At 44.5% G+C, this 27,623-nt stretch overlaps 1 protein-coding gene across 4 annotated transcripts in view; it reads left to right on the forward strand.

The window, feature by feature from the left end:
- The window catches only part of MFHAS1 (multifunctional ROCO family signaling regulator 1), a 96,486-nt gene extending 70,937 nt beyond the window's left edge, over window positions 1-25,549 (forward strand). Inside the window, exons 2-5 of one of the 4 annotated variants that reach the window (XM_072763577.1) lie at window positions 12,251-12,377; window positions 15,463-15,520; window positions 18,205-18,316; window positions 22,771-24,277. In XM_072763577.1, coding sequence (XP_072619678.1) covers window positions 12,251-12,377; window positions 15,463-15,481 — 146 coding nt within the window. In that variant the 3' untranslated portion in view covers window positions 15,482-15,520; window positions 18,205-18,316; window positions 22,771-24,277. Of the gene's footprint in view, window positions 1-12,250; window positions 12,382-15,462; window positions 15,521-18,204; window positions 18,317-22,770 lie in introns of those variants that run through there. The other 3 variants (XM_072763576.1, XM_025993903.2, XM_072763578.1) reach the window with 3 other exon arrangements.
- Window positions 25,550-27,623: the final 2,074 nt, after the last annotated feature.

Raw genomic sequence — 27,623 nt, forward strand, 5'->3', positions numbered from 1 at the left:
CATGAATAAATAAATAAAATCTTTAAAAAAAAAAAAAAAGATCTCCTTTCAGCTGTAGTCTCCCCTACTCCACACCCAGAGCACTAAATAATTTGTGGTACCTCGACTCTCCCCTTCCTGCCCCCCTCACCCCTACTTTTCTCAGAAATAACCCATTTTCAGCTACAGTTCAGAAGATGGTGTTTTTAGCTACATGTGCAGGTTTCCCTAAAGATGGTTTAGGGAAGATGGTTTCAGAGTCTCTGAACAATGTAATTCTTAACATTTAGAAAATATGTTAAGATGTTGGCATTAGAATCTCCCCAAATGGATTTCAACATTATCATGGCTTTCTCTTCAGTTTGAAAAAGATGGCAGGATCAAGTAAGACTGAAATGTAGGGTGATGTCCCGGAGCACTTCTGGTTATTGCACCCTGCCGTGGTGTGTGGAGGAGGCAGTGCTGTGGGAAGGCTTGGAAACCGGCCCTGGCTGGGCATTTGTCTACCCTCTGGAAGTAAAGGCTGTTGCCTTTGAACCTAAGGGCTTGACCATGCACTGGCCAGTGTCAGATTTGGAACCACAGACCTGAGGGAACCTGAGAGGCTGCCTTGGATATGCCCTCCATCTATGGATTCAGCCATTGGTTGATTCAGGTTTTCACCATGTGCTGAGGGCCTGCTGTGTGTACCAGGTACTGTTCTGGATGCTTGGCATCCAACAGTGAGCAAGGGAAATCTCCACACCTGTGGAGCTTACATTCTATGACAAGAGACACATCATCAGCCAATCTATGTCAGGTAGACAGAAGTACTGTGAAGAAAAATGAATCAGGTAATGGAATGGAGAGTGACTAGAAGGGGAGGATGCTATCTCATACCAGGGGGTCAGGGAAGATTTTTTTCTTTTTTGAGATGGAGACTTGAGCAGAGACCTGAATGAAGTGAGTATGGGGGACAAGGAGAAGGTGGGGAGCAAAGTGGTCAGGACAGGGAGCAGGATGAAGGAACAGGGGCAGTAGGTAGACAGGAGCAGGTCACTGGGACCTTGTAGACCTTTGTGATGCTTGGGCTTTGTTCTCAGTGACAGAGGAGCAAGGGAGGGTTCTGAGCCAAGTGACATGACCTGATCTGCATTCTAAAAGAACCCATCTGGCTTCAGTTGGGAAATGGACTGCGAGGCCAGAGATGGGCTAGAAGAGCACCACAGTAGTCCAGATGGATGGTGGTGTGGGCAAGGGAGCTGACGAAGTGCTCAGATAGGTTGGGTGGGATTGGAGCAGAGCAACAGGTTGTGTTGATGCTGTGGGTGTGAGGAAAGAGTAGGATAAGGGTGGTTCTACATCTTTTGCCCAAAGTAGCTGGAAGAGAGGAATGGACATTAATGGACATGGGGAAGCCTTGGAAAAGAGTAACTTAGAAGAGTTTGATTTTGGATATGTCAGTATCCAATTGACAATGTTTAATACGTAGTTGGATCTTGGTCCAATATCCAGTGAAGAGCTCAAGACAAGGTAAATGCAAGCCTAGTTGAGTGGTGGGTTCTACATAGAATGAGCCACTCAGAGAATTGGCTCCTTCTCAGCACTACCCTTGCCCTAGATGAAGCTAGGCCTATTTGGTAAGCCCTTTTTTCCTCCCTCCCTCTCTCCCTACCTCCCTCCCTCCCTCCCTCCCTCCCTTCCTTTCTCATCCCATACTTTCTAATTGGTTTTAATACTTTCATGATTATGTTCTTTTCCTTCTCTATCTGTATTTAGCTTTCATTCTGGAAGCCGGCTATATCTGCTTCAAGATGAGGTGCCATTGAAATATAGAGAATTCTTTCTTGTTCGTAATTCCAACTTGTAAGAAGTTAGGCCACAGAGTTCTGGTTTTTTCTTTTTAAGATTTATTAAAAAAAAAAAAAGATTTATTTATTTATTCAGAGAGAGAGGGGGCGGGCGGGGCAGAGACACAGGCAGAGGGAGAAGCAGGCTCCATGCAGGGAGCCCGACGTGAGACTCGATCCCGGGTCTCCAGAATCACACCCTGGGCTGCAGGCGGCTCTAAACCACTGTGCCACCGGGGCTGCCCCAGAGTTCTGGTTTTGCACCATTACTTGTTGTTTGTTTCTAATGGCCCCAAGTCCAGTCTGGATCTTCTGGGAGTGAAACTCGGCAGGGGGAGTAGGTAAAGGGAAGCTCACATTATGGAGTGAAGGGAGGGAGTGAACATGCAGTAGGTTCTCCTGTAGTGTTTGTTTATGTGCGTGGGAGTTATCAATCCTGTGCAAAATAAGCAAGCTGGACCATCTCAGGGATCTTTCCAGCCTTAAGTGTGTAGGTTTCTCTGGTCCCCCAGGAAGGGGCTCCTTGGCTCCCCTGACCCAGCCCGACACTCACTCCTTTTGCCTACGAGAAACAATGAATTTGTAGAGATCTTGTCATCTTCCCTGTTAGGAGACAAGCAAATATATGGCCTCTGATCATCCTTGTACTTCCAAATCGGGTCGATTTTGATAAGGCTGTTGGGTCAGTGTCTCAAATTTCAGTTCAAGTCATAAAAGTTCCTCCCGTTTTCAGTTGAAAGGAGAGCTAGGGTTGGAGAGAGACCATTTTAGTTGGAATGCTTTCATGCTGTCTGTGTTAACTTCTCTGAGCCTGGAACCGTTTCCAGTAAGAAGTAGGTGACAGGCTATCCAAATAAAGAGTAACCTTTTGAAAGCACTTTAGTCCAGCAGCGTGGGCTTTTTATAATCCTCACTTGCATTTTGAGAGAGGGAAGGCCGAGTTGGGTTTGGGCTCTGCTTCCCCCGGCCACCTTCCCCCATACACCCTTTGATCTGTGAAGCATGTCTAATCCTTAGCCAAGTCTGTTGGAACTTTATCCAGAGCAGGAAAAAAGGAAATATTTTTCCTTTCTTGGGTGGATTTGTATTTATATAAACCCTTAGCAATGAAAATGGAGCCAAGTGGCAAGCATACGCGTCTGCAGAAAGGCAAGTTGAGTCAATGGTGGAAGAGGCAGGAGCCATCGGGCCCTCTTCGACAGGCCAGCTTTGATTTGGGTCAGACCCTGGCAGACCTTCTAAGGGTCAGTGAGGACAGGTTGGGGTAAGACCTCATGGACATTCTCTGGGGGACGTGTATATCTGTGAGGCCATTACCAAACTGCTTGGCTGAGCTAGCAGCCGACCGGTTCATTTCAGCTCCTAACCCCAGTGGGGTATGTGTACGTATGGAATGGATTCATTCACTTCATGTTTGTGGTCACTGCTAAGAGAATAGTGTCGTCAAGGGCCTTAGCTGTCCTCTGGAACTTCAACTCTGGAAGCTTTACCTTCTCACAGTGTGTCCATTCATTATTGACTTTCTTGCATGAATTTGTCAATATTTTTTGCACCAGCCCTTGGCACTTCCTGTGGGTAGTGAGTTTTTAAAATGTGCTTATCATGGTATGAATGCTTTCCTGTCAGAAAGCCACTTCATCAGGGGCGCCTGGGTGGCTCAGTGGTTGAGCATCTGCCTTTGGCTCAGGGCATGATCGTGGGGTCCTGGGATTGACTCCCACATCAAGCTCCCCGCAGGGAGCCTGCTTCTCCCTCTGCCTTGTCTCTGCCTCTCTGTGTCTCTTGTGAATAAATAAATGAAATCTTAAAAAAAAAAAAAATAGAAAGAAAGAAAACCACCTCATCTGACCCTCAAGTGGTACCTCATGGTTCTGCATTTCTAAGATGCATGGTGGTTTATTTTTAGACATTCTAGAGAAATCTCATATATTATCTAAAGACAAGAGAACTTGTTTTTGTGTTATTGAAATTTGTATGTTATCTGGGCTTATCTGGGACTGAGGAAGACTCTGAGACCAGAAAGTGTAAAGAACCTTGAGATAATCTTTTCTTTTGCTCATGTTTAGTCTTTTAGATCCAAAGACAAAGCCCTTCCTAGTAGGCTCCCGAACTTCCTGCAACTTCCCTGGAATCATTTCTCCTCCATGTAATAAATGCCACCACAGCCAGGTTCAGCTGCTGTCCTGGATGTTTATTCTGGCCCCTAGGGATATTTCTTTTGTGTCTGCTGCAACCTCACAGTTAAAAGTGGAATCTTCATGAAATTTCTACATGGTATCTCATCCTGGTGCCATGATAAACACTTGAGGAGGAGACTGTAAATTCAGAGACTCCTGCTTTTCAGCAGGTGGGGAATCTAGGCAGAAGAGCAGCCTGGAGGAGAAGGCAATGGGGCTCTTCTTCCACTGTGAATAATGGAAATGGGGGGCTGTAGGAAAGGCAATGTCAGTGAGCCAAGTGTGAGGAAGTGGTAGGAAAGAAGGGTAAGAAGATTGGATGTGTGGGGAAAAAGAAACAAAAAAGAAAAGCAGACTTGAGGACAGGGAAGTGTAAGCTTGTGATGTGAAGGAAGTGACAAAACTCAGGTGGGGGTTTGAAAAGAAATCCTGTTAAGCAGTGTTTTTTCTTCCCTTGGTTGAACATTGGTCAAATGCTTTGGAAGGGGCGCTGTGATCTTAGGTCACAACTCTTTTGGTCCAAAGGAGACCAGAGTACTTCTCCATCAGGGAGGGGCTGAATGCAGCCCTGCTTGGCGTAGCGTGTCTGAGAAACCTAGTCACCTCCTTCTCTCCCTCACACAAACAAACAAGCAAAGCTTCGTGTAATTGGCAAGCAGACATTACTATTAGGACCATCATCTCTTAGCATCTATTAGGGCGAAACAGGTGGGGCTCCATCTGGAGGGAACACGCTCGGCCTTTCATGAGCTTGTTCCTTCCAGATGGAGCCCCTTCCATAAAAGGAAAAAATTACAGGGATCAGTCATTTCTCCCCAGGCTGGGGTTCCTACTTGACTTGGCTTCTATTATTCATTAGGAGAGTCTGAGGACTTCAGAGGTTAGAATCATTGTGTGAGTCAGAGAAGTAATCAAGAGTGTGATCTCTGTTTTTCCTTCTGTCTGTAACTGTCCCCACTGCCACCACCTTGGAGGATGTTGGGTAGAAGTTGAAGCAAGTGTTGAAATTTAGTTTGTTTAGTGCAGTCTGACAAGCAGGCCATGAAAACTCACTGAAGATAGGAACCGAGTTGAACCTTTAGTTCCAGGGCATGTCCAAGAACCCTGGTGGTTGACCTGCTCCTGTTTGGCTTGTAGATTATAATCTCTTTCTGATAAGACTTTACATATTGTCCCCAAAGCATCGAGGCATTTGATTTTTTTTTTTTTTTTTTAAGAAATCTCAGCTTTCAGAATCAAAACTGGTCTCAAGAGATCAACAAATGGCTGGAGGCAGAAATGTCTTTACATTGTTGAATTGCCCAGAACTCAATAGACTCTGCCTTTTGAAGAATTACAGGGCTATATCGTGGAAATGAAAATACAATTTTACAAGAAATTCATGATTTCTGATGGTGTGGGTTTTTGCAGCTGCCTTTGGAATTCGTACCTTAGGATGTATCCAGTTACTAAGTGGTCCATCATTGACTCATTTCCAAGGGGAACTAATTGAGCCAAAAGCAAACTCTGTTCACAGGAAGAAGGCAGCATCCTTGCAGTTTTGGGGACTCTTCTTGGAGTTCCAGAACTCTCCAAAGCTGGACATTGTCTATAGGCGTCCCAGCTCTCTTACCAGCAGGAAGATCCCTGCTGAATCTCCGGGCACTCCAGCCAGTTTCCTAGCAAGTTCAGTAGCAGTTCCGGTGGGTACCTCCCAGGGGGTTTTGAAGGTGTCCCAGGGGGCTTCCCCATGAATTCAGCAGCACCCACAGAAGTAGCTTTCCAAGGACTCCAGCTGGTGCCCCCCCCAGCTCCTGAGTGAGTTTGACAGCATCCCCACGCCCACCCCCAGTTTCCCAGGGAATTTTGTCAGCACCCAGAGGATAGGTCCCTGCTTATCCTCTGCTGGCTCTGGCCAGCTGACAGGGGACTCATCTGGCCTGGGGCAACCCAGCAGGCTTCTCCACCCTCCAGGGGGCTGCTGCATCATACCCTGTCTTGAAAAGGTGACAAAGGTGACTGCCAGAGATGGGCACAGTGCTGGGCTGTGAAACGGAAGACCCAGATCTGCTTATTTACAGGGCATCTTCAGCTGTTTCAGCTTTTTTTAAAATTATTTTTTTTTTATTGGAGTTCAATTTGCCAACATATAGCATATCACCCAGTGCTCATCCCGTCAAATGCCCCCCTCAGTGCCCATCAACCCAGTCACCCCATCCCCCTGCCCACCTCCCCTTCCACCACCCCTTGTTTGTTTCCCAGAGTGAGCAGTCTCTCGTGTTCTCTCACCCTCCGTGATATTTCCCACGCATTTTCTCTCCTTTCAGGTTTTTACAAACACTTGGCTATGCTCCTTCCTGCACGTTACTTTCTCTCCCCCCCAAAAAAAGTTCAAAGGGCTGAGACCAAGGCTGCTTAACAAAATGGAATTTCTTTGAAAGTTAGGACTAACAAAACATACAACTTGGTCAATTTATTTTATTTCTTCTGAGTGGTGGCCAGTCAAGAAGCACACAGCCGTGGACCTGAGGGAGGCTCTGTGGTATGTCCCAGGGCGGGGGGGGGGGGGGGGGGGGGGTAGTGCAGGCATGGGGGACTTTCCTCTGAAATGGCAGCCAGGTCTACAAATGGTTATATTGGATCCAGCCGGTATTAGGAGGTCTCTTCTGCCTTTTCTCACACCCTTAAGCGTGCAGGGTGGCATGTTTTTAAATTGGACATTTTAATGTTGAATGTGTACTTCTCCTGTGTATATACTTTCTGGGCTTTATTTGGTCTTAAGACAAGGTGTCTTGGTATCTCTCTCTGGCTCTCCTCTTCCATATAAAGTGACCCTGGAGTTCTCCAGTCTTTGCTGTCTCTGATAGCTTGATGGGCCTACAGAGTGGAGAACTTTCCTGCTCACAGGTTTCAGATGATGTTGCCTTTGCCCTGAGGGGAGGTGGGAAACCATGCACTCGTGTATCTCACAGCAGCTACTCGAGAGTCACACTTAATTAAAATACAGCAGTGGACTTTGGGGGGCGAGGGGTGTGAATTTTAGGGTAGTAGAGCCGAAGACACTCTGCAGACGTCTAGAGAATTCCTTACTTAATAGACCCTATATGATTATTTGTTTTAGTATCTAAGACCACTTCGGCTGTTTTGAGGGATGTTCATAACTTAGATCTTTATCACTCATCAGGAAGTGGGTTTTATTTGCACTGAAAAGAAATGGTTGTGGTGTTTCATATTGTGATTTGAGTCATTAGTATGATCAATTCGTAGTATTTTGAGTAATGTGCCTAATATTTGAGAATTCTGATGCTTAGTGGGAAAAGATGAAAAGGAGGTGCCTGGGTGGCTCAGTCCGTTAAGTGTCTGCCTTTGGCTCAGGTCATCCCTGGGATTGCCTCACATCGGGGCTCCCTGCTCAGGGGGGAGCCCACTTCTCCCTCCTCCTCTGCCTGCCACTCCCCCTGCTTGTGCTCTCTCTCTCTCTCTCTCTCTCTGTCGAATAAATAAAATCATTTTAAAACGAAAGAAAGAAGGAAAAAGATGAAAAAGAGTTCATCCCACTTAACTTCTGTTGATTTTGTTAAAAAATCATAATAAAACTTTGTGTTCTGTTTTTCCACGGAAGCGGGGGTGAGGGGCAGGGGGAACAATTAATATGGTAGCTTTTTCCTTTTAATGCCAGAAATCTTGAGCCAGAGTAATTAAGAACAGAATGGGCACAAGGAGACTGTGTAGTGGCCTACTACAGCTTCAGTGAATGCAGTGCTCTGTTCATCAGGCCAAATTTCTGCTTCTTCAAGAGGAAGACTGATGGCCTGTGTCCTGCACACGAATAGAAAATCTCCAACAGAAGAGCAAGCATTAGCATTTAAAGCTGGCTTTTCCCTTCAGTTGTGGAACATGCTTTCGTCTTGTTTTAGCATGGACTCAAACATAAAAATAAATAAGTAACCTCGGGACCATTCAGTCTTGAATGACCCATTTCACTCTAAATTCATTTCTGTTCTTTGTCGGTTGATGTTTCTAATTAAAATGTAGTTTTAAGTTTACGTTGCCACACAGAAATGCCAGTCTCGTGATTTTTAATGACCACAGAGGATCTTGTCTTCTTAGTTTGTCATAGTTTTTAATCATTTCCGCATTGTTGGACATTTGAGAGGGTTACCGAGTCTTCACTGTTTTATAAATAGTGTTGCTACGAGCAATCATTGTATAGTTTTTGTTAGAAAGCCTACTCCCTTGAAGCAAGTTCCTGAAAATGGAAATATACCAGGCCACAGGTATATGTGTCCTCTCTCTGCTGCTGACATTTTCTGTAAATGTAGCTCCTTTTTTTTTTCTTTTTTTACAACTGCCACCAACTTTGGAATTTATTTCTTGTTTGCTTTTGCTAGTGATGATAGATGTGTAATGAATCTAATTTTTTTTTTCATTTGACATTTTCAAATCTCTGGTGATGTGGTGTTTTGCAGGCAGGTAAGTTACGGTCTATTGCTTTACTATAAAGAATCTGGTTACCCATAAAATATTTGCCTATGAATTCTTTAGCTATTTAGAAAAGCTTTTCAAAAAGAATCTTATCACTATAGTGATAGTATCAAGAACTTACTAGAGGCCAGACACAACATTTAGTACTTCTTGTGTTATCTAATTTAAATAATCACAATTATCCCGTGCCCAGGACAGTACAGTGTGGTGGTGAAGAGTGGAGTCATAGCGTTCGGGGTCCAGATTTTGGCACTGCTACTTCTTTGTGAATGTTGTGAACATTTAACCACTCTGAGGCTCACTCTCCTGAGGATAAAAATTGTACCTACTTTGTAGGGTTGTCATGAGGACTAAGCGACATTATACATTTATAGCATCAGCACATAATAAATACCCAATAAATGTAAGCTGCTACTGGGATCATCATTTTTTCTTCTGGGGTTGATGTGTGCTGTTCACCCTGACGTATATAACAGCATAATGATAAGGTACATGGTAGTGAATATTACCAGGTCTTCTGAGATCGTGTTCTCCATTCTTTGAGGCCTTTTCTGGCCCTGCAAATCAGCATTAGTCTGTCCTTCTCATTGTTCCTCTAACATTTCATAAGTGCTCAGGATCACACAGGACTATAGTTCTTTTTATGCATGTTTTGCTCTCTCGGTTGCTGGGACCCTCCATATCAGAGGCCTTGCCTCAGATTCCTGTATCCCCTGCATCTCCTCACACACTGTAAGATCTCCCTATTTAGATACTCAGTGAGTGGCTGTATTTTGTTTGGTGTTTTTTTTTTTTTTTTGAAGATTTTATTTATTCATTTGAGACAGAAAGAGAGTGTGTGCATGAGCAACGGGGAGAGGCAGAGGAGAGGGAGAAGTAGACTCCTCGGTGAACTGGGAGCCTGATGTGGGATTCGATCTCAGGACCCACAGATCATGACCTGAGCCCAAAGCAGATGTTCAACTGTCTGAGCCACCCAGGCGCCCCTTTGGTTTGAAAATCAAGTTTATGTTAAAGAAATTTGAGACAACTATCTTCCATACTAGTAGATAACACTAGTGATGAAACCATTTGTTGTAATGTGATACATTTTTTGAGAAGAAAAAGCTATTTTTCTTATTTTCTTAGTCTAACAACAGAAATCTTAGCCATTTCTTCAACCCTAAGAATACTGGCACCACGCAGTAGCTTGTTGGAGTGTGTGGACATGCTGAAGATTGTGAACCGTGAGGCTTACTGTTCAGTTTTCTGCAGCATCAAGTGAATTTTCTATATGTGTGAGACTGCTCAGTGCCGAGAGCTTTCATGCTGCTTTGTGGTTGGCAGTGCCACTGGGAGTTGGACCCAAACAAAACCAGTTCGACCTGGTTCGGTGTGATACTAGGAAGCTGGGCTGGTTGGGGGTGGGGGGCACTAAAGCTGTTAGTTTAGTAAAGATTGGTAATGGATGCTTAATAGTCTACTACAAATTATTTCAACTCTGCCAAACTGGTCTGCTCACTAAAACTGGCCAGGGAGCCAGCTGTGCCAGGGATGGGTGCCTGAGTGAGGGCTTGACACCTGCAGTTCTGTCCTGGGCACCCAGGCAGCTGAAAGAGGCCTGTGTGAATTTCCAACCAGGAGAGCGTACTCAGGGGAAACCAGACAAGCCGAGTGTATGTTCAGGCCTTGGCAGTGATCTTGGGACAGAAAGTACAAATGGAAACTGTCACATAAGGAACCAGGGGAGAGCAGTCCAGGACCAGGGCATTAATAGGCCTGGGGTGTTCAGTGCACCATCTTGTTCCAGTCCCAGTCTCATGATGTGTGGAGGTGGGGTTGGTTTAAAGATGCTCAGTTATCTGTGGGACTTGAAGCAAATCCATTAAACTCAAAGAGTTTCTGACTGATAAAGTGGTGTTTGGACCAGACGACTTCCAGCTTTTCATCCAGCTCTAATGTGCTGTTTCTTTGGTTCGTTTTATTGCTTGGATAGCATTTAGTGTTTACATTTTTAACTTGCATTTTTATATTTTGGAATCTTTTCCTAGCTGTGTCAGAGTATAGCTCTGATACCCACGTATCCATGATATAAGCTAATCATGCTAAATTAACTTTTGCAGTAATTGGGTGTTGACAGTTGTTTGGTTAAGAACTTCAAAGTATATTCAGTCCATATTGTCCAAAACCATATGAAAATTCTCAAAGCAGGAAATGCATGTCTTATCATAAAACTACAAATATGTCAATGCCCGGTTCCTTATTTAAAAACTGTTTTTAAATTGCTCCTCTAGGAGACATAAAGAAGCAGTTCCCACTCTAGGAGGTCTCAGACAGTGGTGGCAAAGAGTAAGCCCCCCAGAGATGACTTCCCAAGGTCACATCCAAGGTCTGCCACTTGCTAGCCCTTGACTCAGGGTACGCCACATAACTTCTCTGACAATTATTATCCTATTTTAAAAATGAGGATAACCCTTAGAGAGACATTACACAGATGAAATAAGATGTACATTTAAAGCTCTCAGTTCGGGAAACGAACTAGGGGTGGTGGAAGGGGAGGAGGGCGGGGGGTGGGGGGGAATGGGTGACGGGCACTGAGGGGGACACTTGACGGGATGAGCACTGGGTGTTATTCTGTATGTTGGTAAATTGAACACCAATAAAAATTAATTTATTAAAAAAAAATAAAGCTCTCAGTTCAAGTGCTGGCACATGGGCCTCCTTTATCACTGTGAGTTCTGCTGAAAGTGAGGCATTTAGAAATGGTATTTTGAGGCAAAGGATTTTTTTTTTATTATTATTCTTTGTCAGCTTAACTTTGGAGTCACTGGAATTTCAAATCGGTTATACAAGTGGTGGCTGCCAAAGAGTTGACGTTTTATTTTCAGTAGCATCTTTCCCTAGTTGGCATACATTTTGCGTCCTTGGTTTGGTTTATTTAATTTCTAGATTTAAGTAGGGGGATATGGGCAATAACAGGTACCATCCTCAGCTAGAAGCTAGCGATCGCCTTTTCTCTGAGCGAGAATAGGGAGCTGCCAGTTAGTAGCCGAGGTGAAGGGGACACTAAGGAAAATGGAAGTCATCCCTGCTCTTAGGGATTTAATGATCTACTTGGAGAGAGAGTGTATCCGGGACATGCAGAGCACGCAGATTTCCTTTGGGTATTGTGGTAATCCATTAGGTTAATTGTCTGTTTTTACTAGACCCCATTACTCATAACATAGTATTAGGCTGGTGCTTTCAAATCCCCACACATACCTACGTAGGAAATCCTCCTCTTGCCAGTGTGAAGCTGGGCTGTTTACCTTGCTGACAGCTTTAGTCAGCTGCATTTCGAGATCATTTTTGCAGGGCTTTGTTGAAAGGCGGCTACATCTGCCCGAATCCCGTCTGCCCTGAATGCTAATTATGAACACCTCCTTGGCAGGCCTTGCTTCTCGGGCCTCTAGGGATCCTGGCTCAATTTGCCAGGACATCTAGATAAAGATCTCTGGAGTCAGTCTGTGAAAGGAAGGTGAGGAAAATGCTGGTAGAGGCTGTCTTTGTCTGGAACGATGGCCTTTTCGCCACAACCAGGAGAACGTTCTCCACGGTGACGCAGATGAGAATTTAGGCAGTGGAGTGGGAGCAGCAGGGCCAGTTTTGTGATTCTGGGGTGTGTATTTGTTCTCTGACTCCATGTCTGGAGACCCTTTGCTTCCTCACTACCTGCCCCTCTCCCTGCTGACCCCCAGCCCTGAGCGAGCCCTGTATTACTCTGTGACAGGGTCCCACAGGTAAGGTAGGTCTCACGAATGCATTTTCTCTCTCTTCCTGCAGGGGAGTTGCTGAGTCAGCCCAGACCCGAAGGAGTGGCAGAGATCATTTGCCCTAAGAACGGCAGCGAGCGAGTGAATGTTGCCTTGGTTTACCCACCAACACCAACTGTGATCAGCCCCTGTTCTAAGTGAGTGTCACACGGTAGCCCCTGCCTCTCACTCCCAATCCTGCCTCAGGAGTGGTGATAACAAAAAGCGAAGTTAAATTAAGTACCTTCCAGCAAACCTTGAACACTCTCCCAGGGCAGACCTAGATATCTAGGGGACATGGACACCATGATTTATGTAGCAAACTAGGAATTATTTTTTTCTTGTTTATGATTTTTTTTTTTTTTTTTTGCTTTGCTGGTGAAGGAGCATTTAACAGCCTTATTGAGCTATCGATCATTCATACAATACAGTTCATGCATTTAAAGTATGTAATTAATTGGGTTTTAGCATATTTGTAGGTATCTGCCTCCAAAAAGAGCATTTTTTAATGGATAATGAGAACAATGAGGGCCCATTAAGTAAGAAAAGCCTAAAGAAAATCTGTAGTGGATTATTTTTCTCCATAGATCTCTGATTCTCAGGCCTTAATAATCAGTAGCTGTGCAGATCGCTTCCCCTAAATGGACTTAAACACAGAAAATGTACATGCCTGAACTAACTTTTGGATATAGTGTTAGCTTAGCATTATACACCTAACTCATCCTGGGTTGGGTTTTTTTTCTTTTTGTAGTATTAAGAACCAAATAGGCCACTGCTGAACTGAGATGAAATACCTTTTCACCACAAATCTTGAAAAGTAGAGGCCACAGTTTTCTTGGAGCAAATCCCGTTATCTAGGTGATAGGGGCGACATGACGCAGACAGCAAAGTATTCAGGGAGCAGACTTCCATTTTTTTTCCTACTTGACCACATAGAATTTTTTCTATATTTTATATTTTATATATAAATATAGAATTTTTATTTTCTATATTTTTATATTTTATATATAAATATATATAATATATAAATGCTTTTATATATATGTGTATATATATATATAAACATTTTATAGGGAGTTTCTGAAGTTTGCATTTGAGAAGGGTGACTCGTCCTCCTCATCTTGAGACATTTGCCATGAGGCTGCATTGCAGAAAGTCTTGTGCAGGAGGAGCTCCTGCCTCTGTCCTGAAGTGTCCATTTTCCTGACTTTGGTGTGTCGTCTGCAGGGCGAGGGATTCAGTGGGTGCTCATTCCTTAGCCACTGCAGAAGTGTGCTGCTCCATTCCTCAAACCGGATGACTCATTAAAACATCCTTACTTCATCTTTGCTGGAACATATCTCTGAATGCCCAAGGGAGAGTCTTATGCACCGCTGCATATTCAGAATGCTGTTTTAACAAACCTGCACATGGTCTAATTCATCACTAATATGACCATAAGACATTGTGAAATCTCAAAGAAGTGCTTTGAGATTAGATAGTAACTTCATATTAACCAGAGCATCCTCTGTCCCAAACACAGCAAAGGACAGAAATGTTACTGTTCTTTGATGTCCATTGGTCTCTTTTTCAGGTACACGTAGGGAAAGGATAAGGGGATTTACAGAAGTGGCAGGCAGTGACGTGGAGAGAAACAATTTGCAATATGCTTTGCATTGGGGTAGATTTTCCTGAGCCAGCACAGATGTTAACCTCTTATTTTGCCATGCTATTTAAGAGGTGAGATAGAGGTAGAGGTTAAAATATCCATTTGCACAAGAAGCCACCGTGGCACCGAGCCAGCTTTATCAGTGTTTTCCCATGGGCTTCTCTCTGTACTGCCACAGAAAAACATTTATACCAGCCTGGAAAAAAATGCTATCAGCCCCTCTGTCACACTTTATTATACCTCAATGAATAAGCAGCTTGAAGGTCTTGGGTAATCAAAGCCACGTAGCCTCAAACATCTAGATGCTGGAGAGAATACCTTTAGGGATTGAACTATTTTTGACCTAGCTGTGTGAATAGTTTTATTTTTAAAATGGATTTTTTTTTTAAGTCTCATACAATGGACAGCAGGTCTGGAGTGAAGTCTTAATTCTAAATGAGAGAATATCCATGAAAACAAACATACGTGCAGGCCAGCCCTGCCCGGTGGAGGTCTGATTTATATGCTGATGACAGGGTATTGAAAGTAAGGAGATTTGGGGGACTGATGAGGAAAACTGTCACAGTGGGTGGTTATCATGTTGTCACAGCTTGGATCTGACTCTGACAGGCTAGCGGGTGCCAGCAGGCAGGAGGAATTGGGAGGCTGGGCTATTATTGCACTGGCTTCTCAACTCCAACCAAGTTATCTTCAGCAAGTCCTGGTAAAGTGATCTTTTACTTCTCTATCACCCCATAAAAGGCAGGGGTAGATGGTGGGGATGAGTCTTTCTTAATCAGATATATATATATATATATATATATATATATATATATATATATATATATATATCAGCATTTCCAGGGGGACCAGGCAGGCACTGGTCTGGAAATGGTAGTCCACCTGCTGATTGTAATGTATGTATCCTGGACTTTCTGATCTCTGGGGTCCCCTCCAGGGCTCTAAAAGTGGACTCCCTTGCCAGTGGGCTTTATCTTTGGCTATAGAGCCTCACTCCAGTCAGTAACCAGTTGTCAGCACCAAGGCAAAGCTAATCCATGCTACATGGATCAGTATTTTATTGCACAAATCAAGAAAGGATTGAGGATCACAGGAGTGCTCTTAATAATTATGTCAGGACAACAGACATCAGCCTGAAAACTCTTCCAGGCCTAACAGAATAATCACCCTCTATTCCTATGTCATTGATCTAGATCTCATGGTTTTTGTTTGAAAAAAGACAATCCAAATTCCTTAACTCCTCTCATTTACAGGTCAAATCAGAGACTTGTCATTTAACTTTAAGCCTGCCTCTGACCGTGTATAAAATAATGGTGCTGCCATATCCTTTATAAAGAAAAACCACCAACAACTGTTACTTGATTGGGTCTTCCTTATAAATTTCAAGCTTTTCTATTTCTCATTTAAAATTTTTCTGTGTTTTATTTCCCTATGGGGAGACACAGAGAATAATAGTAGTGATTTTTTTTTAAAGAAGATGATTTACTTTGATCATTTGTTTTGGTGATTGGCGATTAGGGTCACCACGGGCTTTCCATTGGGAAGTGGTTAGAGGTCACCTGAATGAGATGCCTTGCCTCTGTCTCACCCTCTAGGAGGATACTGAGGAGCTGAGTGGCTTTTTGTTCTCTTTGCTGACTACCAGATAGAAATGTGAGTCATTCCATACCTGGGTTCTCCTGGGCTGATTTTCAAGGATATTTGCTTTTGAGATGAGATGAAAATTCACCTAGTAGCACATCTGCCAGATTGCTCCAAAAAATTCTGACCTCCTTAAGGATACACATTCTGTTTGGTACATTTTAAAAATAATTCAGTGATTTCTTTATGACATATTTATTATTATGTGGTCCATAGCCATCACCACTATCTAATTCTAGAACATTTTCACCTCTCCTAAAGGAAACGTGTGCCCGTTTGCAGCTACTTAACATCTAATACAACACCTAGTTCCATGCAGTCAAGAAATTTTTTTGTGTCCATTTCAGGAATGGCTTTGCCGCCTGGTTGCACTGGTATGAAGCAGATTTGTGAGTTTCAAAGAAATTCTTATAAAGTGTTCTTCTTGGCCTAATTCCGTCTAAAGGCAGTGAATTGCTTGCACCCACTGCCAGCCCACCATTTATTGGACAGTGAAGGTAAAGGGGAGCTGCTTGCAGGAAGATCACCCTCCTTCAGACCTTTTTGTCTTTTTTTTTTTTTTTTAGTATAGGTACCAATTTTTTAAAACATAAACTTTATTTTATAGAGCCATTTTAGATTCACAACAAAATTAAGCAGAGGTACAGAGATGCCCCCTGACCCCCTAGCCCCCACACACCACAGCTCCCCCACATTGACAGCTGTCACCAGAGTGGTGCATATGAAACACTTGATAAGGACACACTGACACATCGTCGTCACTCAGAGGCCACAGTTTACTTCACAGTCCATGCTCTTGTGTATCCTCCATTATAGTATCAAAACCAATATTTGGGGCACCCAGGTGGCTCAGTTAAGCATCTGCCTTTGGCTTAGGTCATCATCTCAGGGTCCTGGGATGGAGACCCGCAGCAGGCTCTTCACTCAGCGGGGAGTCTGCTTCTCCCTCTCCCTCTGTGATCTGTCTCGCTCCTGCTCCCTCTCAGATAAATGAATAAAATCTTAAAAAAAAAAAAAAAAACACCAATATTTCCATTGCCCTAAAAGTCCTCTGTGCTCCATCTGTTCATTCCTCCCTTCCTCCTTAACCCTGGCAACCACTGATCTTTTTTTTTCCAGCTTTAGTGACATATCATTGACAAATAAAATTGTAAGATATTTACAATGTTCATCGTGGTGACTTGATACACGATACATTGTGAAAGGGTTCCCGCCATCCAGTAATTAATCAACATACTCATCCAACATCCAACATCTCACATACTCATCCTTCAGAAATTCTGAATGGTCAGCCTAACTGATGTCTCAACATCAAAGGGATACTAAGTCTTGGACATTACATCATTAAGAGGCAAAACTATACTTTCAATGGGGAAAGTAAAGAAAGTAGATTCATCTTAACTTATTTTTTTTTTACAATTTTAGTTGTGAAATCCTCTTTATCCTGCTGGTCTGCATGTTGAGACACTTAAAATTCCAGTTCAGTAGGGAAGCCTGAACCTTTTTAGACGAATGGCAGCTCACTGTTTGCTCTGTATTCTTAGGTATCCTGTAGAACGTTCCTCTCTCTCATTTCCAAAGAGGAGTAGATCAACCCCACTTCTACCAAGTAATGTATAGACTCAGTAAAGAGAAACTGCCAGATGACCCAATTTATCTACTTATTTTCATTTAAGAGACAGAATCCAGTAGGTTAGCATATAAAAATGTTTTACCTAAAGGCATACTGAAATGCAAGCCACATCCTTCCATGTGGTTTCTTAATGGACTGACCCTTAAACATACAGGAAATGGGACTCCATCATTTTTATTTCTTGACAACTGCCATTTCTCTGGTGGTGGTATGATGTGTGTCTACGCTCCATGTGGAGTGGCCGACCTGACGACGGAGGTAAATCCAGATTGGGGCAGTTCGTGTGTTACAGATTTGGAAAACATGGGCTGGTTTGAAAATTGTTGAGCTAATAAGCTTTCTGCTATTCCAGAAAGTACGACTAAGGATGAAAGGCAGGGCTGAGACACTGCCTTTCAGAACTACCTTTTAAACTTGGGTTATTGCATACATACCGTAGTGTCCCCAGTCAAGCAGGACCCCAGTAAATTCAGTTCCTTACTGTTTATCAGTAGTCCCAAAGATAGAATGATTACTTCCATCGGAATTTTGGCAGTTACATTGTTATGACAGAAGGATATTTAAGACCAATTGAAATTGCCTTTTATAAAAAGTAGTATGAAGAATCTTTGTCCTTTATCTCATCAGATAAACAGGGAAAATATGTTTAACTGCACTTGATAATTTTCTTTCTTTCTTTTTTTCTTTTTTTCTTTCTTTCTTTCTTTCTTTCTTTCTTTCTTTCTTTCTTTCTTTCTTTCTTTTTCTTTCTTTTTTTAATTTTTAAAAATTTTTTTTAATGAAAGCAATGGAGCAACACGAATCTGGCTTTACAACGATGAAGGATCTTTTCACTAACCACGGAGCTGTAGAACATGAAGGGTGGGGATGGTATTTCAGGAGAAAAGGAGCTCAATGTGGAGGTGGCCTATGGAGGGTATCAAATTGATTTGCTTTGTTTTTGGAAGGAGTGAGACAGCTCATTGCCTCGCTACCTTCACAGGCCAGGAGAAATAGTGTCTCTTGGATTATTTAGTGCCCCGCCAGCCACACTGATACTAGAATTTGTTCCCTCTCTGCTTAGGTATCTCCATACTTTCTTGGAAAATTAAGTGGAAAAGATAGTGCTTCTTCCCCTTATGTCATCATTTTTTACTGTATCCAATCTGTGACTTTAGGAGCACCAATTATTAAGGGTAAGTCTCTGGGAAGCAGAGAGGGTTTCTTAAATAGATAAGGGCTTCCTGAAGACTCAAAAGTTTAGGGGAAAATAAGGGTGGGGTGGGGTTTGGGATGAAGAGATCCTACACAGCAGTGCATTTCAAGTGTGCCAATCCTTTGCTTATCCAGAATCCAGAAGCCTTTGGGAAATTAGAATAAGGAAACTGCTTGATTCTTTTGCCTAAACTTACTGTGATATTATCACATGTGTTAGTCATCTTTGTTCCTTGCTGGAAAAAAGTCATTTAAAAAAATATATTATGCACGGACATCCCATTAGGAAAATCTCGAATGGATCAACACAACAAATTGCTTTTTAAAAGTAGTGTTCACATTTATTTTCTCAAGGCAGTTCGGGCTCTGGAGTTAAACTACCTGAGTTCGAATCTTTGTGATTTGTTGGTGCTGTGACTATAGAATTCTGTCCGATGCAGATTCCAGAAAACGGTTGTCCTGTGGGGTGGTTGTGAGCATTTAGAGAGATCATTGCAAGGGGAGCAGTTGACATGATTCTTTACATGGAGTACACAGCACTCAATAAACTCAGTTGCTCTTTTCTCTACCAAGAATGTTAGTGGTGTACGCTGTGGGTGGCATATCAAGGTAATCCTAAAAAACAAAATTCTACAATACACATCTGGATCCTAGAATGAAACAGGCTCACTGACTTGCCTTGGAGCATTTAGTTTATTAACTGAGGTGCCTGCCCAAGGAAGGTCAACATGTGTGCTGGAGGGACGCCCGGGTGGCTCAGTGGTTGAGTGTCTGCCTTCAGCCCAGGATGTGATCCTGGATATCTGGGATCAAGTCCCGCATCAGGCTCACTGTATGGAGCCTGCTTCTCCTCTGCCTGTGTCTCTGCCTCTGTGTCTCTCATGAATAAATAAATAAAATCTTTTAAAAAAAATGTGCTGGATAGGTAGGAAAGAATGTTGGCCCACCCTCTCCTTCACCCAGTGAGGATCTGTGTGTAAGGCCACCTGCAGTGTCCTAACTGCATCTTCATGGGAGAAAGAGGAGATGAGTGGTATTGTTTCTTTCCTATCATGATCACAAATGCCTGTGGTGCCCCTCAGAGCAGAGCCCCCTCACTCATTTGCTACTAACAGCTGCATGGGGCACACAGGGCAGGGAGCTCTGGGCTCCAGACCAAGCTATGTGCTGATAATCGCAGTTACCGAGCGGCACAGCACAGCCTAAAACTCACATCGTGGCTCCCAGATCCTGTGCTGTTTTCACACCAAGTTCTTACTTAGATTCTTGTTTTAAAATGCAGGGGAATAATAGAGTGTTGCAGTTATGGTAAGGCCAACAGACCAGGAAACGAGTGCCATTGAATAGATAATTTATGACGGACTGTGCCCAAGAGGAGGGTGGGTGTCAGGCCATGGGTGGGGGGCTCCTGGGGAATTGCTGGGTGGGGCATGAGGCAGAGGGGCAGGAACTGGGCAGAAGCCTGTACTGTGTTCTCCAAGGGAAGGTGCTGGCCGGGCTGAGCCACCATGAGTAGTTTCAGCAGGCTGTGGGACGGAGGGCAGACCCTGGGTGTCTGGCAGGTGGCCCTGGAGTGAGGAGGGCGGAGAGCCAGTGGCTCTCTGTCAGAGCCTGATAGAGGGAGTGGCTGGGGTGTATGGGGCGTTGGTCTTATTGAAAAGTGCACTCACACTGGAGCTGTTGACTATCTCCGGGAACTGGCCAGCGTGGGGAGGGCAGGCCCTCTAAGGCCAGCAAGGGCCCAGACGTCAAGCACCAGCCTAGGCCTCTGAATACCTTGAAGAGTCATGCTGTGTCCCAGGAAGAGCAGGTTCAGTACCCCGAGAGGATTCTGGGTCTGGGCCCTCACTCTGACCTCTCCTTCAGCTCCAGAATTCTCTACCCGGCGTCCCACTGCAACTCCCTGGGATGTCCATAGGCTTCAAAGGTGTGAATTGCTGTCTTTCCCCTCAGTGCTCGGCCTCAGTCTGTGCTTCCCACCTCAGGGAGTGGCCGTGCCTTGCACCCACTGGCCAGACCAGGAGTCGGCCAGCCGTCACGCTTCCCTCTCCTTCCTCTGCCCCTGCAGCCTTCCACTGACACCTGTTCTCCCACTTTTGCAGTGTGCCTTGACATGAGCACATTTGTTCAGACATCTTTCTTCTCGGCCTGTGCTGTCATCTAGATGTGCCTGTCCCTACCAAGATACCTGTGATTGAGTCTCAGTTGGCCTCCGTCTCCCTAATCTTTTTTTCCCTTCAAACCAATATTATCTTTTAATGACGGACCCTGCCATGTCTCTCTCTAAAAGCCTCGTGGTGCTTCCTGGTGATTATAGGCTCAAGTTCAAACCCCTGGGCATGACTCACAGACCCCAGGCACCCTGCTGACATGTGTGACCCACCCTGACTTTGGGAGAGGTCAACCATACTGCAGGCCTGGCTGGCTCTCAGCCCATGGCTACCTGTGCCCCCCCCCCCCCCACACACACACATCTGGTGAAGACCCATTGTCCCTACGGCCAAGGTCATGTGTCAGCTCCTCTGAGATGCCATCTGCAACCCTTCTACCTGTAAGCATTCATTGCTTCACTCCTTATAGTCCGCTGTGACAATAACAGTCTCGCAGTGTCCTGGCTATTTCACCTATGACTTTTTCATCACATCTTATTCACTATTCCTGCAGCAGGGCTTAGCTAAGGATTTGCCCTCCACTGGGCATCGCACCAGGTGCTGAGGCTGCAGAAATAGCCAGACAGACCCTGCCCTCACGAATCTAATAGTCTCTTTGGGGAGAATGGGAATCAGAGACATAACCAGACAAACTTGTGAGTGTCTAATTACAATGAAAATATGATCCCTGCCACAGTGGGTGTATCAGCAAAGTCCCCTGAGAAGAAAGAACTCTACCAAGAAGGATCTGGAAAAGTGCTAGGAAGTAGCATTTGAGATAGACCTTCTGGGATGGAGAAGCAGTGTGAAGTGAGGAACGTTGGTGATCTGATGGCTCTTTCCTTTCCCTAAGAGCCTATACACAAAAAGTGGTACCAATGTGGAAATATACTCAAAGTGGTTTCCCTTTTCCCTCTGGGTGCCCTCGCTTAGACATTCTCGCGTTTCTGTCTTACGTGTGGCTCAGGGGACAGCCAGCCAGACACAACTGCCTGCATTTCCGAAAGCTTGTTAGATTCACTGAGAAAAACATTTGCACGGTGCCTCCCCCTCACAAGCCCAGAGCTCAAACCGCCAGAGGTAACTGCTTGGTGGAGGCAGGAGTTTTCACACTGCCATCCTCTCTACAGTTAGAGTTATTATATTATTACTTGAATTTGAGGCACTTTTCAAGACTTTCTCTACTGGGCAGTTTACTAGAGTAATAGGCCTGCAAAAAGCCCTCCTGGCTTAGTGCCAGAGAAACAGGAAACTCTCCTAGGGCCCCCAACGTCCCAACCCTGCTCTTAGCTGTCAAGCGTGCTTTGGAGTCAAATAACCCTCGTTAAAGGCTGGCCCTGCTGCCCACTGATGTGTACCCGCAGGGAAGTTCCTTAACCTCTTGGAACCTTAATTTCCTTCTTGGTGAATGCCGAGTAGGATGGAGCTTACCTCATGGGTGCGTGACGCATTGAGGATTAATCAAATAATGCACTGCAGTGAGTGGTGTGATTCCTGGGGTGTAGTAAGTAGTCGGTACCTGGAAGGTACATGTTTTTGGTCATGTTACTAAAATACTTTCCATAAAATCAAGAGGCACCGAGAGAGATGGAGGGGGGAGGATATGCATGTCATTATAGGAAAGCCCATATAAGGGAGGGGGACCTTTGACATTTCCCCCTGTAACCATTTTGTCTGAATCAGATGCCACCCTGTTTAATTCCATGACGATGCAAGAGTTTCTTCATTTTCTATTGATCTAATACAGTTTTTAGTTTGACCGTCTTGCCTCTAACACTTTAAGGGAAATCATGCCTTTTAGGCCCGATCAACATCCTAAACTCAAAGTTCTCACTTTTCAGTATAGAGTGCTGCTCCTGGAGGGTTATTCAGCGTGTGTGTGTGTGTGTGTGTGTGTGTGTGTGTGTGTGTCCCCATGGATGTTTCTTGAAAGGACCCAGGGCTATGGGTAGAGTTTGGGGTTCCTTATTACAAATCTAATTCAGCTATGAAATGACAATGGATTAGGTGAGTTTTACTGATTGCTGTAGTTCCTCTCTATGTCTGCACATCACGTCACAAACAGAAGTATTTGACCAGCTTTCCAGCGAAAAGACACTTCCTCTGTAGGCTTATTAGTTGCCCGACATTTACATTGTTTTTTTTTTTATAAGAAGTTCCAGAAGTAGAACTTAAAATCTGCAAAAAAAATGGTTCCTATGATCACTTCCAGGTCTTATAGTTGAGAATATCGTTCTCTGTCCCCTTTTGTCATTTCTCTGCTTTCTTCTCGTCCACCCATATAGGAAGAACGTTGGTGAAAAGCACAGAAACCAATGACTTCTATGGCTATGGAATTTCCGTGGAGAAAAGAGAGCATCAGAACTCACCTGGATCATCTTTCATACCTGGGAAACCCTCCACACTCCCACGCGTGTTCCGTGAACTTGAGTGAATAGATGTTCAGGGTGCTTGCAGAGGAGAGAGCACACCTGGCACATAGATGAAGTGGGGAGGGGCAGGGGGACGAAGGGGGAGAACATGGAGCAAATGTTTTACAACCTGAACCTCAGAACTGTGATCCTCCAAGGAGAGCGCTACTTGAAGAAAAGAAAAAAAAGTCGAATGGCTTCTCAGGGATTTTGTTTTCTGTGCACATAAAAGCCATAGTTCAGTACAGGTGGCCGTGTTTTGAGCACTCAGATTTCAGTTCTGTTAAATGTGAAAGAGGGATCGACTGACCGTTCATTGCTGTTCCGTAACTAGTGTAAAATATGTATATGTTTATCTTTATTTTTATAATATGCAAATACATTTAAATTTATACAGTTTGATGCTTCTAGCGTTAGTTAACACTGGGTGCAATATTCTGCATGAGAACTGTGCCAAGATGGGGCTGATTTCTTATTTTAGCGTAAGACCTTTTTTGTTCATTCTTTATTCGTTAATCCTTCTGAGATTAAAAAAAATCTCTCTGCCCGTGGATTAAGTGTTGCGGTCATAGAGGTTGCCGATAATCAGCAAGAACCTTCAACGTGCATATCAGGCAGTGTGTCCTCTCCATCTTTTAAATAATGGTCCCAGCCTGTGAGCCCGTTTGTTGGGCAGGCTGGTGGGATTCCTGTTTTGCTTTGCCCGCACATCTGCTCATGCCAGGTGGAACCTTCCCTCTCCGGCCTGGGCTTCACCTGGGCTTCGTGTTGACAGCAAGTTGTCCCTGAGCAATGTGGTGACGGAAGCCTGGTGTTAGGATGCTTCAGGGGAAGGGGACAGAAGAGTCAAACGAGTCCGTGGAAAACCTGAGTCTTTCATAGCTTAAGATAATCAGGAGTCGGTTGTGAATGGTGCAAAGAGCTTTGCTAATGAGTACTTTTTTCTCCCTGCTACAACAGTCTGTGAAATTTAGCAGAGCCCTTTGCAAGCCCTCCACATCTGGCTGTCAGACCTTAAGATAGTGAGTTGCCTAACTGGAGAGCACAATCCCACATTGGTTATTTATAAATATAGAGCCTCTGACTGGATGGTCTGCTGGCAAGAACTAGTAACACCATTGTTTTTCAATCTCCACAAAGTAAAACGTGCAAAGCAAAGCAAATTGCTCTCTCCTCTACTCGGAATTGGGGCCAAACGGTATCTGCTGCTGCAGTAGTAACACGTTCTTTGGAGGATGTAAAGGACTCTGTTTGCAGCTGCCTCCCTGTGTGTTGACGGGAAAATGTGTAAAACACACTGTTTCTCGCCAGTGTAAGGCATGAAAAGTGAGTCAGCCGGTAGTATTCTTTTACTTCTTTTATAAAGTATTGACTCTTGCAATGCCAGTATACAAAGTCTCAATGTATTTTTAAAAGGAATGACAAACTAGCAAGCGGCTGCATTGTGAAAAATCCTAAGCTGATTTTTGTAGATTTTTCTGCCCCAGGAGTCGGCTTCACTAACTCCAGAATCTCAGTTAAACAAATGTGATTTCTCATGGTCATAGAATCAAATGGGATCAGACTATTTCTGCATTTTTGGATACTTGAATATGGACACCTCAGTTTTGAAATTTCATTTCCTTTTAGAACACAGTCACAAGATCACCGGCTTAATCCTTTTGTCACAGTTCTTGTGTGAGTGTGTGCGCGTGTGCGTGTGTGCGTGTAAGCCGAATGGTAACATTTCATTGCTTTATGGACCATTGAATTGTTGGGCATAGGAGTTTTGTAATTGGCACGAGACGGTTCTCAAACTGTCAAATTAACTGACTTTGACTAGTCTTTTGCAAGGACTCTTAAGGATGTGACTTTGGGCTAGCTCCCCAGGGGACCATATTAAATGGAAAAAAAAAGAAAGAAAAAAAATGCTCCTTTGGGTGACATACCCTGCAAAATGTTTGTTATTACTATGAACACAAATGCCCACATTCTTAATATCTGCTATTTTTTTGACAAGTGATGTTTTGTACTGTCATCTGAACCCTAGAGAAGCAGTTAAGAAGAAATTTCAGTGTCACATGTGTTTTGGCAAAAAGGTCATCATGATTGAGGGTCATGTGACCAGAAGAAGCTCCAGAAAAGCTCAAGCCCTTGCTTCAGGGTGGAGGGAGGGTTGGAGATACAGAAAATACTCTGCTCTACAGGAAATTTCAGTGTCTATGCAGACAGTTCCATACCTGGGAAGGGAGACTCAGCCGGCGGAGGCTGACAGGCAGTTCACTAAAGCACAAGGGGAGTCTTTTCAGACCAAGTTGTCCCTTGCCTCCCAAACAAACGCCCTTCGAGTTTGTTATGGTTTCTATTCCTGCAACTTGTGGTATCAAAACCACTTCCTGGAATTGTAAAAGTGCTGCCAGAATAAATGTTTTTTTTCCCTCTTCCGAGAAAAAAAATGACAGTGCTCATATTTGACATTTATGCATTGGACTCTTTTGAATGAATAAAAAGGAAAGGGTTTGGTATAATTCCTGCTGGGGCGTGTGTGTGTGTTCTTTGTCATGCCACACTTTGTAAATTGTGATTGTGGTCTCCCCTTTGTCTTTACTGGGCAGAAATTAAAAAAAAATAAAAAAAATTCAATAAAAATACAAAGAAATGGTTAAGCAATTTATACTTGCAGAGTTTAGTTATTTTTGTTTCTTGGTTTCTTTAGTTTCAGGTGTAAGAATATATATACATATATATTCTTACTTTTATATATATTTTTTAAAGATTTTATTTATTCATGAGAGGCACAGAGAGAGAGAGAGAGAGAGAGACAGAGGAGGAGCAGGCTCCCTGCGGGGACCCCGATGCAGGGACCCCTTGGGATCACCACCTGAGCTGAAGGCAGCTGCTCCACTGCTGAGCCACCCAGGTGTCCCTGACTTTTACATTCCTAAGTCACTTTTGAGCTGCAGGAGATGGACGGTGGCGGCACTGTTTGGGGAAAGTCTTCACTTTGAAAATGATGAAAACCCTGCTTCTTCTCAGACCAGAGATTCAGTGCCCGACTAGCGGCTCTCTCTTTAACCAAATCCTTTATCAGGGATCTGCGATCCTCTTAAACCTAGGAGTCCACCACACGTTGCAGGTTACCCTTTCCTGGGGGGCGGGGGGATTCTCAGCAGAAGGTCTGGCCACCCCCGCTGCATGACTACTGTCCTGGGCATGGGGAGGTGTCTATATTCGCAGACCTGCGAGTGCTGGGTCAGAGGCTCCATTCCCTGTCCCAGCAGACAAGCTGACACTGTGGTGTGGCCATCAGAATTTTCCAAAGGACAGTGGAGCTGGCCATGGGCCCCATAGCCTGTCCTCCAGCCCTCCCTCCTGCTAGAGAGTAGTACAGGGAGCAGAACTCATCCTTTGGGGCCTAGTGGGTTTTTTGGTTGCTTTTCTGTTTTGGGGTTTTTTTGTTTTGACCAAGAAACTCAGAGTTCTCAGCCTCGCTGAGCACAGCACAGGTATGCAGGTGTCCATGGCAACCACTACGCTGTGTGATTCATCACCTCTGTCTGTCGTTCCCTTGCAAGCAGTTCCTCCTTCCTACCTAACTGTGAGGGTTTTTTTTTTTTTTTTTTTTTTTAAGATTTTATTTATTCCTGAGACACAGGCAGAGGGAGAAGCAGGCCCCCAGGATCAGGCCCTGGGCCGAAGGTGGGACTGAGCCACCCCGGCTATGAGCTTTTGGAAGTTGATTCCCAGATTTGCTTTGAATACACAGCGCTCCCGAGGAGGGGGCTGCTCTGGCAGTTAAATTAAAAAACCCAGGGGTTCCCTTGCTCCTGGCCCCGGCGCCCAGTGGTACCAGGAGGGAGGAAGGGCCTCACCCGCTGGGGCAGGACGTTCCTACACGGAGTAGAGCGGGGACGCTGAGTTGCTGCAAGAGGCTTTATCAAGCAGATGATTCTTGCAAGTTATTAGGGATGGCAGGCAGGAGAAAGTGCACTGGGCAACAGAAACCCTGTTTGAATGTTTCAGCTCAAGAAGTGTCTTTTTCATCTTTAGATACAAGAAATGAAACACTAATTCAGTGTTTCTCCAACTACTCCATGAAACATCATATCTCCTGAGCTATCATGCATGTTCCCCTATAAAGGAGTTCTGAGGTCAAATATGAGAAATGCGGCATCAAATACTGAGCTTTTGCTGCAGGCCTAGGAGGAGCTCTCAGGGGCAGATACACAGCGAGAGCGGCTGAGGGGGGAGCAGACCTCCACGCAGCATTTCTCCATGTAAGAGTGTGGAAGGGGGCCTTTCCTGAGTCGTCTGCAGATCCCCTCTGCGACCAGGTTCTCCAGGGTTCGGGGTGCGCCCCAACAGTGCTAGGTGAGGCGGGGGTGTGGGCCCTGTGGACTTAGCATCAGAGGAACAGCACTTCTCCAGCGGCCTTGATGTTAGTAGGAGGCCGGATGCAGAGTGATGAAGAGCGCTGACCCCAGACTGCCTCCATGGGCTTCCTGGCTCTGCGGCCTGTGCTCCTGGTGCCCATTTCCTCGTGTGCAGAATGGGGCAAGCCATCCACGTCGTCCAGTCGTTATAAACATCAAATGAGGGACATTTGGTGGCTCCATGGTTGAGTGTCTGCCTTCAGCTCAGGGCATGATTCAAGGGTCCTGGTATCGAGTGCCACATCAGGTTCTCGCAGGGAGCCTGCTTCTCCTGATGCCTGTGTCTCTGCCTCTCTCTGTGTGTCTCTCATGAAG

Source organism: Vulpes vulpes, chromosome 7 (assembly GCF_048418805.1).
Source record: "Vulpes vulpes isolate BD-2025 chromosome 7, VulVul3, whole genome shotgun sequence".
NCBI lineage: Eukaryota > Metazoa > Chordata > Mammalia > Carnivora > Canidae > Vulpes > Vulpes vulpes.